The 16,638-nt window shown below is 36.0% G+C and overlaps 3 protein-coding genes across 3 annotated transcripts; all 3 read right to left on the bottom strand.

Moving 5' to 3' along the window:
* On the bottom strand, positions 3,482-6,801 carry LOC105155839 (wall-associated receptor kinase 5-like). Its single transcript, XM_011071812.2, has 3 exons — positions 5,061-6,801; positions 4,845-4,970; positions 3,482-4,769 (listed from the first exon to the last, which is right to left on the bottom strand). Exons 1-3 carry the CDS (start codon positions 5,929-5,931, stop codon positions 3,607-3,609), a joined length of 2,160 nt encoding a protein of 719 aa, XP_011070114.1. The 5' UTR covers positions 5,932-6,801; the 3' UTR covers positions 3,482-3,606.
* Positions 10,648-15,856, bottom strand: LOC105155932 (wall-associated receptor kinase 5-like). The gene is given in 5 exon segments (XM_020692131.1): positions 10,648-11,389; positions 11,391-11,961; positions 12,036-12,161; positions 12,251-14,388; positions 15,267-15,856. Coding segments are annotated over 4 exon segments (2,154 nt in total). The 5' UTR covers positions 13,122-14,388; positions 15,267-15,856; the 3' UTR covers positions 10,648-10,803.
* On the bottom strand, positions 16,010-16,633 carry LOC105155838. Its single transcript, XM_020692132.1, has one exon. The coding sequence runs from the start codon at positions 16,425-16,427 to the stop codon at positions 16,254-16,256; it is 174 nt and encodes a 57-aa protein (XP_020547791.1). The 5' UTR covers positions 16,428-16,633; the 3' UTR covers positions 16,010-16,253.

Here is a 16,638-nt window from a genome sequence, read left to right as displayed (position 1 = left end):
GTGATTCTTGAGAAGATGGGTTTCCCCTCCAGATTTATTATCTCATCAAGCACGCTATTGAACACTGTTAGTTTACCATTCTGGTTAATGGAGAACCATCTGGCTTCTTCAAAGCATCTCAGGCCCTTAGACAAGGTGACCCAATATCTCCTGCACTATTCATCCTTGCTTCAGAGGCTCTATCCAGAGGGCTTAATCACCTTTTCTCACAGAATTCTGATATGTTCAATCAGACGGGCTGTAAAACTAAAGTGTCTCACCTGGCCTATGCGAATGACATCATTATTTTCACCAAATGTGAGGAACACTCTCTGACCAAACTGTTGCAATCCCTGGATCTATATGAGGACCAATCAGGCCAAAAAAATCAATCACTCCAAGAGCTTCTTTATCCCTGGTAAAAAGGCCAACCCACATAATCAAATCCATTACAGGCTTCAACCTCAAATGTCTTCCTATCACCTATCCTGGAGCTCCACTGCATAAAGGACATAAGAAGAAAATTTTATTTGAACCCCTTATTGACAAAATCGGAAACAGGATCAGTGGATGGGAAACATTTTTCACAAGGGGGCAGGCTTCTACTTATTAAAAGTGTTCTATCTTCTATGCCTATATATCTTCTTTAAGTATTGAGTACTCCTGTTGGCACTCTATAGAAAATTGAACAACTTTTTATCAAATTCTTTTAGGGATCCACTACTGACCACCAAAAATTCATTGGACTAAATGGGCATTCATCTGCTATCCTTGTGAAGAGGGGGCTTGGGTATCAGAAACATCAAGGATACTGTCACAGCCTTCACCCATAAACTCTGGTGGCTGTTGAGACAAAATAATTCTCTATGGGGAAGCTTTACTATCAGTAGATACTGTAAAAAGTCTACACCTGCCTCAAACTAAAGCTAAACTGAAAGACTCTAACATTTGGAAAAGAATTTGTAGCATTAAATCTGTCTCTCAGGAGAACATTTTCTGGAGCCTGGGAGCTAGCAATGTTTCTTTCTGGTATGACTGTTGACTCCCTGTAGGCATCCTTCATTCCCTCACAAACCCCCAATAGAGCCTCAAATGCCTTGGTAAAAAACTTCTGGACCATCAATACATGGGATATTGATAAATTGAAAGAAGTTGTTTCTCAGCATATTATGAAGCTTATTTTGCAGATCCCCATTAATCTTATTTTGCAGATCCCCATTAATCCTCAACATCAAGATTTTATGCATTGGAAACCATCCCCCCATGTTTCCTTTTCTACAAAATCAGCGCGGGAGATTACTAGAGATCACAAACCTTCACTACCCAGCTTCAAAAATATGTGGTCCCACCTCGTTAGGCCTACTATTTCTATCTTTATTTGGAAAGTCCTCCATAACTGGATACCAATTGACAACAGACTCAAACAAAAGGGCATCTCCTGGCCTATGGATGTGTTTGTTGTTTGAAGGAGGAGGAGACTATCCCTTACATTTTCCTTCATAACAAGGTTTTCCTTGAAGTTTTGAGCTTCTTTACCTCCAAATTTCAACTCAATATTCTAGATACGAATAATTTTTTCATGATCCTTCAAGTCTGGAGAAGTAATATTTCTAATCAACTTCACATCAGAGATATTCTTCCCCCACTAATCATGTGGAACACTTGGATTTGCAGGAATGCTGCCATATTTGAGGGGGCTCCTTTCAAAGCTAATCGTATTATCTCATAAACCCTCAATTATTTTCATCTTCTAGGTAAAACTAACCTCGTGAGAGCTATACAATGGGAATGGGACAGATCCGTTGCATCCCTTTTTAAAATTAAGCCAAATAGAGAATGGTTCAAATTGAACATGGATGGGGCTTCAAAAGGAAATCCAGGCGTCTCAAGGGCACGCAGTATCATTAGAAATCATCTTAGTCAGACCGTCCTTGCATTTCAGGAACATCTTGTCCTCATCTCCAACACAGCAGCAGAACTGAAAGCTATCTATAGAGGTATTAAATTATGCATTTATAGCAACATTAGGAAAGTTTGGATGGAAATAGATGCCAACATCGCCCTCAAACTCATTTCCTCTCCCTCCCATGGGCCATGGCACCTTCAAAATCTACTGCAACAAATTAAAAATCTTCTATCCTAAACTGAGTTCAAGATATCACATACTTTTAGAGAGGGTAACCAAGTGGCCGATTATTTTCCTAACCAAGCATGTCTCGATCAACATCTCACTATTCTATCTCCTAATAATATCACAGGTATTTCTAAAGGTTTGATTAGACTTGACGCATGCTCCTTCCCTGCCATTAGAATCAGAAGTACTAGTACCTCTAATTTCAGTTAAAATATTTTCCATAAAATTAGGGGTACTTCATTACTGATTGGTTCTTTGTCGACACTTGTTGTCCTATCTGAGCCTTTTTTGTACTATTTATGTGATTATACCTGTATGGATTCCTTGGAGGTTACTCGTTCATATGGTTGATGTTATGGCCAATGTTTGTCTGAATACCTTCTGATTTTGTCACTCTGTTGTGCTCGTTTATCTGGTTGTTTGTTGTTATATCATTTGCAGGTCTTATGAACTCCTTTCACAGGTTCAACGGCTACAAGCCATACAAACATGATCTCCATGCTAATACTAATGTTCATTTATTTATCTTTTGGAACATTACATACATTCTGGCTTGACTCTTTTGTACAGATTTATTGCAGGTGTTGTGCGATCCACGATGTGGTGGGATAACAATTTGACTCGCCATAATTTTTCTTAGTACACCTGCTCGTATCTTTTGTTGTAAAGGAGTAGTACTCCTTGTTTAACGTTGCTCTATTTGTAAGGGAGTAGTACTCCTTGTTTGTGGCTATTCTAAAAATTTTAGGGAGGTAGCTCTCCTTGCTGTAACTATTCTTGGGCATTTTAATATAGAAGGACTGGGGACTCTAAAAAGCTTCCCCCTACCTTTAGGTGGTTTTTGTGAAAAAAAAAAAGTTGACACCAAAAAAGTTTTAATAAAAAAGTGTAAAAATGAACAAAGTTCGGATGATAAAATGTATTTTATTCATATAATAATAGCAAATACAACATGGAAATTAAGTTGTAAATATTGAATAAGAAATGGATAATACCCAATTATTTGACTTGATTTGATCAGCATACATGTATATGTTGCATGTGGTGTAACATAATTAGCTTAATTCATTGGCTGCAAAGCATAATTTTATTACACACTTCGATCTGACACAAGTTAGCACTTAATTTGATGATGAAATATATACTATAATATCAATTAAACTAACTCTTTATATTTAAAAGCAAAAAATATAATTTACCCCCTTATGATATGTGAAATAAGCAAAAAAAACCCATTAAAAAAATTATTAATAGAGCGATAAATTATTTAATTATTCAAAACACAGAACGTAATTTGCTAATATTTTTTTAGTGAAATTTTTTTATTCATTTCACATGTCACATGGGGTAAATTGTATTTAACCCAAACCATTTTTAAATTGAAACTCCAAACAAAAATAATATATATAATTTGATAACTAATGTAATATTTTACACTTTCACCATGTAATTTGGCCTAAACTTTTACTACCTGGTGATACTTTCTAGCAGGCCTAGAATGAAATGGGAAGAAGATGATCATCCTCTGCTTCAGAACCAATGCTAAACCTGTGGCAGTTCTCATTCACCGAACTGTACTTTCTCCATAAGCTCTCTTGATGTCCAGGAACCTCCTTTGTCTTTCTCAGTTGATCGAGTTCTGCTGCCACTTCTTTCATACTTGGTCTATTATGCGCTTTTATTTTCAAACATCTCTTAGCTAGCTTAGCCAGTGGAAGAATTTCCTCCTCCTTACCTTCAGAAACCACTACTTTATCCAAAATGTGAAACAAATTATCGTCCTTAACTGCTGATCGAAAGCGAAACGCCAATCCCTCATCATCTTCGTTGGAGACGGCCTTTTGTCCTGTAAGGATTTCAGCAAGAACGACCCCAAAAGCATAAACATCGCTCTTTTCGTTTAGTTTTCCCGACCTGAAGTACTCAGGGTCCAGATAACCAAATGTGCCTCCTACCAATGTTGTCAAGTGAGTTTTGTCAATGGGTACTGATCTTGAGAGTCCAAAGTCAGATACTACAGCCTTGTAATTTTCGTCTAATAATATGTTGCTCGACTTTACATCTCTGTGGAATATGGCTGTTGAAGCATAGGAGTGCATGTAAGCTAGCGCCCCTGCAACTTCAGCAGCAATGCGTAGCCGATTCTCCCAAGAAAATAAGGAGCTGTTAGGCTCATCATGAAGGTGATGCGACAGGGTGCCGTTAGATATGTATTCATAAACGAGCAACGGAACTTCAGTTTCTAAACAACAGCCCAGTAACTTGACTATGTGCCTGTGGTTGATTTGTGACAGGATGGAAACCTCATTTATGAATGACTGAACTTGTTGACTGTCAGCGATTATGTTAGCCTTCTTTACGGCAACTATTCTTCCGTCTGATAACATTCCCTTGTAGACGGTGCCAAGTCCTCCTTTCCCTAGAACACGACTTCTGCTGAAGTTGTCTGTGGCCTTCTCCAGCTCCTCAATCTTGAAAAGTGTCAATTCAAGTAGTGCACTTCCCCAGGTTGAGAATACCTGCTGTTGCAGTAGTAGACCCCCATTTCTCCTGAAAAATTTCTGCTTCATTTTTCTTTCATTTATTTGTTTAAGCTTTCTCCAAGTCCAGATACCAGTGGCAACTAATATTAGAAGACCAACACCGAGGCCGGTTCCTGTTGTTGCAACGACTATTCAGTGTTATTAGCCCAACTCCAAGAAACATTACAAGCTAGAAGGATTTAAATTACCTAATGGGATCAGCAGTTCAAGCATACGTGTACGATTAGGCAAACAGAAGTAACTGCCTTCTGTGTTAACACAATGAGTTTTCACGGGGCAGTTGTTATCTTCCCGATTGGAACACTCATCAATGTCTGCACGTAGAATTCGAATTAGCAAACATGTAATTACTGATCGTTTTAATGTTGCGTGTGAGAAATAAATGCATTAGTGTTATATATTACCCTGGCAGCCTTGATGGAGATAAGGGTTGCCTCGGTAGCCGTTGTTGCATTTGCATCTGTATCCCTGAGCTGGATAATAGTCAATGCAATGAGTATTCTGGCCACACACATATTCATCTATGCTTTCCCTTGCTTCATTGCAGCCTGTATTACCAACTGCCCATTCATGTATCATCGGGACAACATAGCTTTCATTACATGTAGAGAATTTCATGTTATTGAAGCTAAGGAAATCCTTCTCCACAAAAGTGAAGAAACCACATTGATTTTCCCAGGCTTTTGTCATGTAATCCGTTCTGTGTACCCTTACAGACAAATATCTTAGAGTTTCTGGGAAACTTATCTCGCAGCAAAACAGGCCGGAACAAGAAGAAAGCTGCACAGGGACTGTCTCGTTGGGGTTGCAAAGAGACGAGCACGATCCCTGGACCTTGCTGGTGTCTTCATCAATAAGGTAGACAACAATATCACACCCCATTGCGACAAACTGATTCATGGCCTTGGGTATACTGTAATGCTGCCGTACAACCAGTGGGAAGAAAGAAACATAAGGCCCTCCTGATCCATTAAACGGAATCGTTACACCTCTGAAATTCTTGTGTCGCAGCGTGTGCATTGAGATATTGATGCTCTCTACCTCCCAGTCTAACAAAGCTAGAGAAGCAGAACCAGTTGACTCATTGCAAATGATTCTGAATGTTTCATCGAGGTAGCATCCCTTGCTCATGCCAAATGGATAAGGAACTTCTATATCACCACATTTCCTTTGGCAATCACCTGATGCTTCTGCTTTTATCTCTGCAGCTTGCAAGAGCGTTGAGGCGCTGCAGATGATCAGAAAAACAAGCAAGAAACGATGATCAGTTGCCATTTTCTTGGTTAGTTCCTAATCCATCTAAAGCTTGTTTTCATGACTGCACACATCTCTCCAACAGCACAACAGGGATGTGGAAATTATGCTACACAGTTACACCACAAAGCCGAATCTTGAGTCAGAGTCGTTGATTCTTCTATGACTTCCGTCTGTTGCTGATCACTTGAAGCCCAAACAAAAGAGTTGTTAGAGTAGAAAAGTCAGCGGCAATCAGCTCCAAATTGCACAATAGGATTGATATTGTGTGGACGGTGCTTTGACAACACAGCAAAGAAAACACTCATCTAGATTACATAAAGTTCCAAACATGTGATATTGTGTGGACGGTGCTTTAATGCAATTTACTTACATGTGATATTAAAAACAAACAAATTATCCTCTTACAAAAAAATAATAGCAATCATGTGACATTGTAAAATAGTAAATTATCTCTCTACGAAAAAATAATACAATTTCCCCCTGTATTTTTTTAAAACGAAGCAATTTAGCTCCTTAAGGGTACAGTAACAGGGAGGTAAATTGCTTCATTTTTAAGAAACACATGGGGGATAAAATGACCGTATTTTTAAAAACAATGAAAGAAAAATTGCTATTCATTTTCTCATATGAAAATAATTTGCTCATATACAATATCACAAGGAAGTTGTTTTTTATTTTTCCGGAAAAGACCAACTGGGGATAGAAACCGTGTCCAAGCAGTGTTCTCAATTTTTTTTGGGTAATTGACCTTTCTCCTGAAGAATGATCAATGAAGCCAATTCACAAAAAGGTAGCTAGTAGGAGGGAATTAGAGCTTGCTATGCTCGACCTGAGCTCAATCCTCTCTGTTTCGACTCGCGACCTTTTTTTTTTTTATTTTTTTATATATATTTTTATTTTTAAAATTTTTTTATATTTAATTTTATATTCAATATTTTATCAACTTTATACTCAAAATTGACCATATATTATAATTATTAATTAATTTCATACATTTTATATTAGATAATAATAAATTATGATACTTTTATTTATATATTTAATCTTTATACAAAAATAAATTCAATCATCGACTTAATAAATTATAATATTTTTTATAATTAAAATTATTATTTAATATGACCTATATAAATTTTGTGTCATATTTTAATATATATTTGGATTGTGTTGTACTTTTTTTAATTGATAGGTAATTCACTTGTAATTTTTTTATCAATTTTTGAGTTTTATATTAGGGATGGCAGCTCCACCATTTTTGTCGAGCTCGAGCTCGACTCTGCGACTTCGAACTCGAGCTCGACACTGCATTCCCAAGCTCGAGCTCGAGAAATTGTGCTCGAGCTCGTCAGCTCGACAGTGCCTGGACCACGTGAACCACCCCAGGGTGCCTCAGGCGGACGAGTCGAGCGCATTTGCCAGAATCACATCCAAAAACACACAAATGGAGATGTTACCTCCGACCTCACCGGCGATTAATGGGGGGGGGGGGGGGGGAGGGGGAGGAGAAGTGGTGGGTGGCGGTGGCGGAGGGAGAGATGGATTTGGGCTAGGGTTCTAAGGATTTGGTGAAGAAAAAAGATGGAGAAAGAATGGAGATTAGAAAGAGAAAGACAGAAAGAAAAAGAGAGAGAGATGGGTTTCGACTTTTGTTGTATTATTATTATTATTATTATTATTACAACTACTACTAATATTATTATTTTAAATCATGAGATTCAATTATCAAATTTTTAGATAGATATAATTAAAATTAATATATGTTCACAATTTGCAAAATTTATATATTGATAAATGTTAGTATAACATTGATCTAACTATCATCTTATATTGTTGAACAACATTGGTTATTCGGACCATCAAAATTCAGATCAAACCATTAGATATGATCAAACTTACATAAAAATACATTTGGTAAAGTTTTAAACTTATTGAAAATACGAATGTTAAGATATCATACTCAAAATATAAGAGTAATCATTCAAGACGGTGTATCGTTAAATCAGGCCATGTGATTTTAACTCATATCGTCAGATATAATCTAATGGACACAGTCTTGTATATATTTAAATTTCGTATGAATCGGGTGCCCGAAATTTAAGATATGGTAATTATTGATTAAACTTTTTAATCTCATTATATATATAATAAAATAATAATTAGAATTGTTCAACCATCATCATCATCATCATCATTATTATTATTAAATTATATTATTGTTGTTGTTATTATTATTACTAATATTGTTATTATTATGATTATTATTATAATTTTTAGATTAATTCATAGAAATTACTAAATTTTGGCATAAATTTATAAATAATAAAAAATCATAAGTGAATTACTTGTCAATTTAAAAAATGTATAACGCAATACAAATATATATTAAAATATAACATAAAGTTTATATATGCCAGATTAAATAATAATTGTAATTACAAAAAATATTATAATTTACTAAGTTGTTGAATAAATTTATTTTTGTATAAAGATTAAATGTATAAATAAAAGTACCATAATTTATTATTATCCAAAATAAAATATATGATATTGATTAATAATTATAATATATATGGTTAATTTTGATTATAAAATTGATCAAATATTAAATATAAAATTAAATATATAAAAAATTTAAAAATAAAAAAATTTAAAAAAATAAGAAGAGATCGCGAGCTCATGAACAGACACAAGTCAGCTCGAGTCGAGCTCAAAATCGAGCCTCGCAAGCCGACTCGACTCATCTGCCACCCCTAATTTATATCAAGATACATACTGTACATTATGCAATCTATTTTATTACTTATAAATTTATGTCGAAATTTAGTGATCCCTATGAATTAATCTAAAAATAATGATAATAATAATGATGATGGTTGAACAATTTTAATTATTTTTATTATTGTTTCATTATATATAATGAGATAAAAAAAGTTTAAACAATAATTATGATACTTTAAAATTCAGGCACTCGATTCATACCAAATTTAAATATATATATAAGACTGTGTCCATTAGATCATATTAGACGGTATGATCTAAAATCACATGGTCTGGTTCAACGATACACTGTCTTTAATGATTACTTTTATGTTTCGAGTACGATATCTCGACATCCGTATATCCAATAGGTCTAAAATTTTATCAAATATATTTTTCTGTAAGTTTGATCATATCTAACGATTTGATCTGAATTTTGATGGCCCGATTAATCCATGTTGTTCAACAATATATGATGATAGTCACATCAATCTAATACTAACATTTATAAATAAGTTATTGCAGATAATGAAAATATATTAATCTCAACTATAAAATATTTTTATGTATATTGATTGCATTGTTTCAGATAATGGATACTTTTCTACAATTTTTAAATTGTTTAGTATTAATTATTTTTTGGTATATTTTACTAATTATATTATTACTAAACTAATTAGTAGTTTATATTTATAACAATAAATTAAAATTTCATACTATATTTTGATATATTATAACATAGTATACATTATGCAATCTATTTTATTACTTATAAATTTATATAAAAATTTGGTGATTCGACCCCATGATTTAATCTAATAATAATAAAAAATAAAAAAACTACCAAGTTCGAGCTCAAGCTCGTCTCGTTGTCACCCCTACTTGGTACTGGTGGAGGTAAATCCTTGAACAGATGGTATCCATGGGTCAAACCCCGATCCTGATTTCAGACGCATGACAGACTCCGTAAGGTGGGATTAATTTAAAGTAAATTGAAAATAATGTTATTTTAAAGTTAAAATCAGATGTTGGAGACTAAAATAAATTTTACTCCCTGCAATGTGCTTCTCTTTTAGTCAAATCCTTGCTTTTGTTGATATACCAATTTTGGGTAAATATCATTTTTGGTCCCTCAAGTATGCCTTTTATCCAAATTTGGTTCATTATATTTCCAACTCATCAGATTTAGCATCTCACAAATAAAAATTCCATCAAATGTGGTCCTCACCATTAAAAACCCGTTAAAATTAACGGATTTCACAAAAAAAAAAAAAAAAAAAAAAATACAAAAATACAAAAATTGTGTGCACAACAGAGGACTTGAACCTAGGTTTCTTACATGCGAAAGTGGTGTGAGGCCACTCCAAATTTCTGTTCACTATAATTATTACTTAATCTCATATATATGTAACACAAACTTATTAATTATGTAAAATTATATAATGTATTTTTCTACTGATATTCTTGTATTCTTATGATATGATATTTATTTTTTGATATATCTATGACATTTTAGATGCTTTTATAGAATAAAAGAGAATTGCAAGAAAATAGCTAAAGTGTAGAAAAAGAAAGAAATTCCAGTAGCAGCGTTGCTAAGAGGTTATCAAAAATCCAAGTGATAGAAATCGGCTTCATTATAACTTGTAATCCACGAGTTCTCAGACATGGGATGGGTCGATTTGCCTAATTTGATTGCTGATGGGAATTATATTTTGAAGCAGCTTATTTTTTTATAATTATTTTGAGAAGTTTGATAGGAATAGAATTAGGAAGGAAAAAAAGAGTTTGCTGGTATGTTAATTCTTTTCCTCTCTTACCATAATTAGGTACTATTATAAAAGGCGGGAAACGAGGAAGCTTGAGAACGACTTCTTGCTGCAGAAAATTATGAAAATCACGGAGAAGCACAAAGGGAATGATGAGAAGACAAGTAATTTTTGTTGCTGATAAGTAATGCTTTTATCTCCAACTACATGTTTCTCACATTGTTATGCTTTATAGTATATTAAACTGTCAATTAAAGTAATTCTTTATATTTGGAACATAACTTGATAATTTCCCACGTACCAATAGAAAATATAAATCAATGACTAATATAATATTATGCATTGCCACCATGCAATAGCTGACCTAAAAGGAAATAGGAAGAAGTAGATCATCCTCTGCTTCGGCGCCACCGCTAAACCTGTGGCAGTTCTCACTCATCGAACGGTACTCTCTCCTTAAGCTCTCTTGATGTCCTGGAACCTCCTTTGTCTTTCTCAGTTGATCCAGTTCTGTCGCCATTTCTTTCATACTTGGTCTTTTATGTGCATTTATTTTCAAACATCTCTTAGCTAGCTTTGCCAATGCAAGAATTTCCTCCTCCTTCCCTTCATGTACCACTACTTTATCCAAAATGTCAAACAAAGAATCGTCCTTAACTGCTGATCGAAAACGGAACGCCAATCCCTGATCATCTTCGACAGAGACAGCCTTTTGTCCTGTAAGGATTTCGGCAAGTACGACCCCAAATGCATAAACATCGCTCTTGTCATTTAGTTTTCCAGACCTGAAGTACCCAGGGTCCAGATAACCAAATGTGCCTCCCACCAATGTTGTCAAGTGAGTTTTGTCAATGGGTACTGATCTTGAGAGTCCAAAGTCAGATACTACAGCCTTATAATTCTCGCCTAACAATATGTTGCTCGACTTTACATCCCTGTGGAATATGGGAAGCGTAGGAGTGCATGTAAGCCAGCGCCCCAGCAACTTCAGCAGCAACCCGTAGCCGATTCTCCCAAGAAAACCTGCAGCTGTGAGGCTCATCATGAAGATGCTGCGACAGGGTGCCATTAGATATGTATTCATATACGAGCAACGGAGCTTCAGTTTCTAAACAACAGCCCAATAACTTGACTATGTGCCTGTGGTTGATCTGTGACAGGATGGAAACCTCATTTACGAATTGCCGAACTTGTTGACTGTCATCGATTATGTTAGCCTTCTTTACGGCAACTATTCTTCCGTCTGATAACATTCCCTTGTAGACAGTTCCATGCCCTCCTTTTCCAAGAACACGACTTCCACTGAAGTTGTCTGTGGCCTTCTCCAGCTCCTCAATCTTGAAAAGTGTCAATTCAAGTAGTGCACTTCCCCTGGTTGAGAATATCTGCTGTTGCAATAGTAGACCCCCGTTTCTCCTGAAAAAATTCTGCTTCATTTTGCGTTTCTTTATCTGTTCAAGCTTTCTCCAGCACCAGATACCAATGGCAACTAAGATCAGAAGACCAACACCGAGTCCAGTTCCTGTTGGTCCAATGAGTATTCAGTGTTATTAGCCCAACTCCAAGAAATAATACAAGCTATAAGAGAAGGAATACCTAAGGGGATCAGCAGTTCAAGCATACGTGTACGACTAGGCAAACAGAAGTAACTGCCTTCTGTGTTAACACAACGAGTTTTCACGGGGCAGTTGTTATCTTCCCGATTGGAACACTCATCAACATCTGCACGTAGAATTCGAATAATAAACATGTAATTACTGATTGCTTGAATGTTGCTTGTGCAAAATAAATGAATTACTGTTATATATTACCTTGGCAGCTTTGAGGGAGATAAGGGTTGCCTCGGTAGCCGTTGTTGCATTGGCATCTGTATCCCTGAACTGGATAATAGTCAATGCACTTACTATTGTGGCCACATACGTATTCATCTAAGCTTTCCCTTGCTTTATTGCAGCTTGTATTCCCAACTGCCCATTCATGTATCATCGGGACGACATAGCTTTCGTTACATGTAGAGAATTTCATCTTGTTGAAACTAAGGAAATCCTTCTCCACAAAAGTGAAGAAAGCACATTCATTTTCCCAGTCTTTTGTCCTGTAATCCGTTCTCCACACCCATACAGACAAATTCCTTAGACTTTCTGGGAAACTTATCTCGCAGCAAAACAAGCCTGCACAAGATGAGAGCTGCAGGGGGACTGTATCATTGGGGTTGCAGAGAGACGAACACGATCCCTGGACCTTGCCGGTGTCCTCATCAATAAGGTAGGCAAGAAAATCGCACCCTATTGCAACAAACTTGTTTTTGGCCTTGGATATACTGTAATGATTGCCTGCAACCGTTGGGAAAGAAGAAACATACGGCCCTCTTGAACTATTAAATGGAAGTGTTACTCCACGAAAATTCTTATGTCGCAGTGTGTGAGTCAAGGTGTTGATGCTCTCTACCTCCCATTCTATCAAAGGTAGAAAAGCCGAACCAGTTGACTCATTGCAAACGACTCTAAACGCTTCGTCGAGGTAGCATCCCTTGCTCATGCCGAATGGATAAGGAATTTCTACATCACCACATTTCCTTTGGCAATCACCTAATGCTTCTGCTTTAATTTCTGCCGCTTGGAACAGCATTGAGGCGCTGCAGATGACTAGGAAAGCAAGCAAGAAATGATGGTCAGGTGCCATTTCTTGGTTAGTTCCTAATCCAGCTACCAGTTGTTGTTATGATTTCACACATCTACCCTTCTAGAGCACAATAGGGATGTCGAAATGCTACAGCAGCATGTCAAACCTTGAGCTTCAAGGTTGTTGATTCCTTGCAATTCTTTGCAGTTTTCCTCTATGACTTTGTCTAATGCTGACATTGAAATCCCACAAAAAAAAAAGAGAAAAAGAGTTGACAGAGGACAAATGGCAGGTGCAATCAACTACAAATTGCATATTGTATTGATATCTCTGGAATGTGCTTTGACAACTTAGCAAAGAAGAAAACATTTACGTAGATTTCATAAGGTCCCACGAAAGAGCAACTGGGGACATTGGTCAATGAAATAGAAAATCGCCTCCAAGAAGTGTTTTTGGGTAATTGACCTTTCAACTCAAGACTGATATATGATGCCATTCACAAAATGCTACCTGCTAGGAGGGAATTTGAGCTTCATACTGGTGGAACAAATCCTTGAACAGATGGGATCAATGGGTCAAACCAGTTTCTGATTGCAGACACAAGAGAAACTCTGTAGTGTGATTCTTTTTCCATCAAATCTTTGCATTTGTTGACATACAAATCAGAGTCCAAGATGGTACCTGTAATCTATGGTTCATTTCAAGTAATAGTAGTCTTGAGATACTAATAACTTGAACGTCAAGCATGATTTTTTCCGAAATATCAACTTCGTATAGTGTTTACCGAAATGCATAGAAGGCTCTGGCAAGTGCTCTAGCCGTCAAATAGTACAGAAAGATTGTTCCCACACGATTTAATAAAATAAGTACCAAAACTAAAACTAATCTCTAATTAATAGGATGGGCGGAAATTTATGAGAATGAAATTAACATTAAGGAAACAAAAATGCAAATGAACTTTGGTTTAAGACATTCGCATCAATTGAATAAACTAACACTACAAGTCTATCTAACGGATCCAATGGAAATTAATTTCAGAAGTTAAACAAAACAATTATTTGATCATTCAAGTTTTTCCAAGAGTAATCTGATAAAGTTTCTAAAAGTTTACCAAATGTATTTCTAAACCCTTGTTAATACTGCCTTTAACAAGAAATATTGGAATAGATAATGGTTGGGACTTGAAAAGGCATTATGGCAATTTTCAAGTTTCAACCAGAGTTAGCTCAAGACCCTAGTCTGCACGTCCAATACCAGAATTATATTCTGTCTTCCCTGGTCATTACCATCAGTCCAGGAAGATAATAGGTCCACTTGGAGTTTCCACCTGAAACATGCAAGAAGTTGTTTGTTAAACATATTGGCTAACTTTGCCGAGGCACTAAACCCCTGCTATATAGTGCCACCTCCAACTGTTTAAGATAGCTTTGCTGCTTAATAAAACGATCATGCCAGCTCTAGAAAAGAGCCCAAGGATGTTCACATCATAAAAGTCACTACAATAGCATCAGAAACATTCAGATCAGAGACGGTGCATGGCATAATTTTATTGGGCCAAGAAAGAGAAATAAGTCACATAAACCTCAAGAAGTTGATTTGGAATGCATTCAAAGGAAACAAGTTCTTCAAATCAGATATCACCAGCCTTTGGCAAGCAATATAAAATTGTCGACTGACATTAAAATCACAAAAGCCACACTTCTTGAAGTATCCTATGAAAACCTATGATATTTGTATCCATTCCAGTATGCCTAGACAGGTCTTATTAAACAACAAGATCAACTGAAAAATGCCAAAAAGCTACGGAAAAGACTGATGTTTTTGGGAGTGAAAAAGACGTTGCGGGAGAACAAATTACAAGCCCACACCCGAACCAACCCCCATGGAAAGCAACAACAAAAAATGAAATCACCATGTTCTGGTGGTCTCTAAATGATGAAAGGCAATGGCCTGCAAATAACAATTAGGAGCAAACAGATTATGCATTTCTTATGTGACAGTGCACAAAGAGCAGCAACCAACTAAAATAAAAGTTAATGTCTTCCTTATGTAGGAAGATAGATTATCACTCTACGCTAGTAAGAAAAGAGCATTCACCAAATGCTAACAGATAGAACATAAATCAATTGGAATTGGAAAATGAACGGTCTCAGCAGCAAACAGTACATTCAACAAGATGACAAGGTAAATCCAAGATAAAAGTACCTTTTACAGCATGATCTCCAGCAACACATAAGATTCATAACAAGCATAACAATATACAAGAGAACTCTGGAATTTTCAGTTGGATAAGCAGAAAATAATGGCTTACGTAGTCCCTGCACCACACTTGGAAACAACCATCAAAAAATTCTGTCTATCAGCACAATGTTAACTTCAAGGCCGTTTAACCAGATTTTCAAAACCAAATCGACATGGTAAAGAATACATTTCCTATGATTCATAACTCTTTCACTAATGTATTGTAGATCATAGTTAATGCGATTGGGTACGATCATTATTCTTACATGTATTTGATCTAGGTTACAAACTCTCTACAAGTAGTCTGCTTAGTAGCAGAGTTCCGAAGCAACCATATTATTTAGCTGGAAAGACATTGGTGCACCAGTAACTTTACTGGCTTCTATCTCCATTAAACAAAAATTATGCATTACATTGAACATAATAATAACATAAATGCTGTCTTCATATTGCATATACAGCACAAAGCATCGCATATTCAGTTATGCAACAGCCTGAAAGCGACAAAAAGAAGCAAAAACTATGTTTGTACCCTACTACCGCAATTCCTATTTCCTGTAACATATCATTTCAACAAGCAACCCCATTGTATGCATTTAATCATACTGAATTTCAACATATTCATCAAGAAGCAAACTAAAATGCGTTCAACATCAAAGCAAGATTTTCTGTTCTAAACCGATCAACATAGTGAATGAACATCAATCTATCAGAATATCAACTAGTTCGACCTCACTAGTTAACAACAACAATAGAAAATATTTTCAAATTTCGATATCTTCAGAACCACCAACTCTTTCAAACAGGTTCATAAAAAGTCTAAAAGGGACCCTTTGTCAATCTTTGGAAAGAATCCCAAAAATTTAAAATGTTAAACAATATTTAACAGCCAATACCAGAAACACCTGGTAGGCGTATGTGAAAATTGAAAACTAAGTAAAGCCTCCGGCTTCACTCATCATCGTCACGTTTCTTGGGCTTTCGGTAATTCTCCTCTATATGAGTCGCGATCAGAACGCCAGTGTTGAATAGCTTTCGAATGTTCGGAACGTTGTAATTCTGGGCTACATACACTCCGAATGCTGTGCCCACCATGAACGTGAAGCTACTCCTTACTATGCCCATATGATCCTCCTTTGTTCTTCTTCCCCCGATTGAGAATTGGACACAGGGAAATCTTGAGTTGGATTGTTCAACTTTTTTCTGGGGTTTAGGGATTAAGGAGATCGGATTTGTGAAGGTTTTTGACTTAAGAGAGAGAGAAGCCCTTACGTCCCTCAACTTTGAGTTATGTCACAAGGAAAAAATGCAATCCAATACCTTGTGACCAAAGAAC

Source organism: Sesamum indicum, linkage group LG2, assembly GCF_000512975.1.
Source record: "Sesamum indicum cultivar Zhongzhi No. 13 linkage group LG2, S_indicum_v1.0, whole genome shotgun sequence".
In the NCBI taxonomy this organism is placed as follows: domain Eukaryota; kingdom Viridiplantae; phylum Streptophyta; class Magnoliopsida; order Lamiales; family Pedaliaceae; genus Sesamum; species Sesamum indicum.
The sequence above is the reverse complement of the archived record's forward strand: the minus strand, read 5'-3'. Positions and strand labels throughout refer to the sequence as shown.

What these genes read in the sequence shown, in the direction of transcription:
- LOC105155838 (XM_020692132.1), bottom strand. Translation starts at nt 16,427, where the DNA reads ATGGGCATAGTAAGGAGTAGCTTCACGTTCATGGTGGGCACAGCATTC.
- LOC105155839 (XM_011071812.2), bottom strand. Translation starts at nt 5,931, where the DNA reads ATGGCAACTGATCATCGTTTCTTGCTTGTTTTTCTGATCATCTGCAGC. An exon ending in TCTCCATCAAGGCTGCCAGG is followed by an intron (nt 4,971 to 5,060) that starts GTAATATATAAC and finishes TTCTACGTGCAG; the next exon opens with ACATTGATGAGTGTTCCAAT. An exon ending in TGAACTGCTGATCCCATTAG is followed by an intron (nt 4,770 to 4,844) that starts GTAATTTAAATC and finishes TTGCAACAACAG; the next exon opens with GAACCGGCCTCGGTGTTGGT.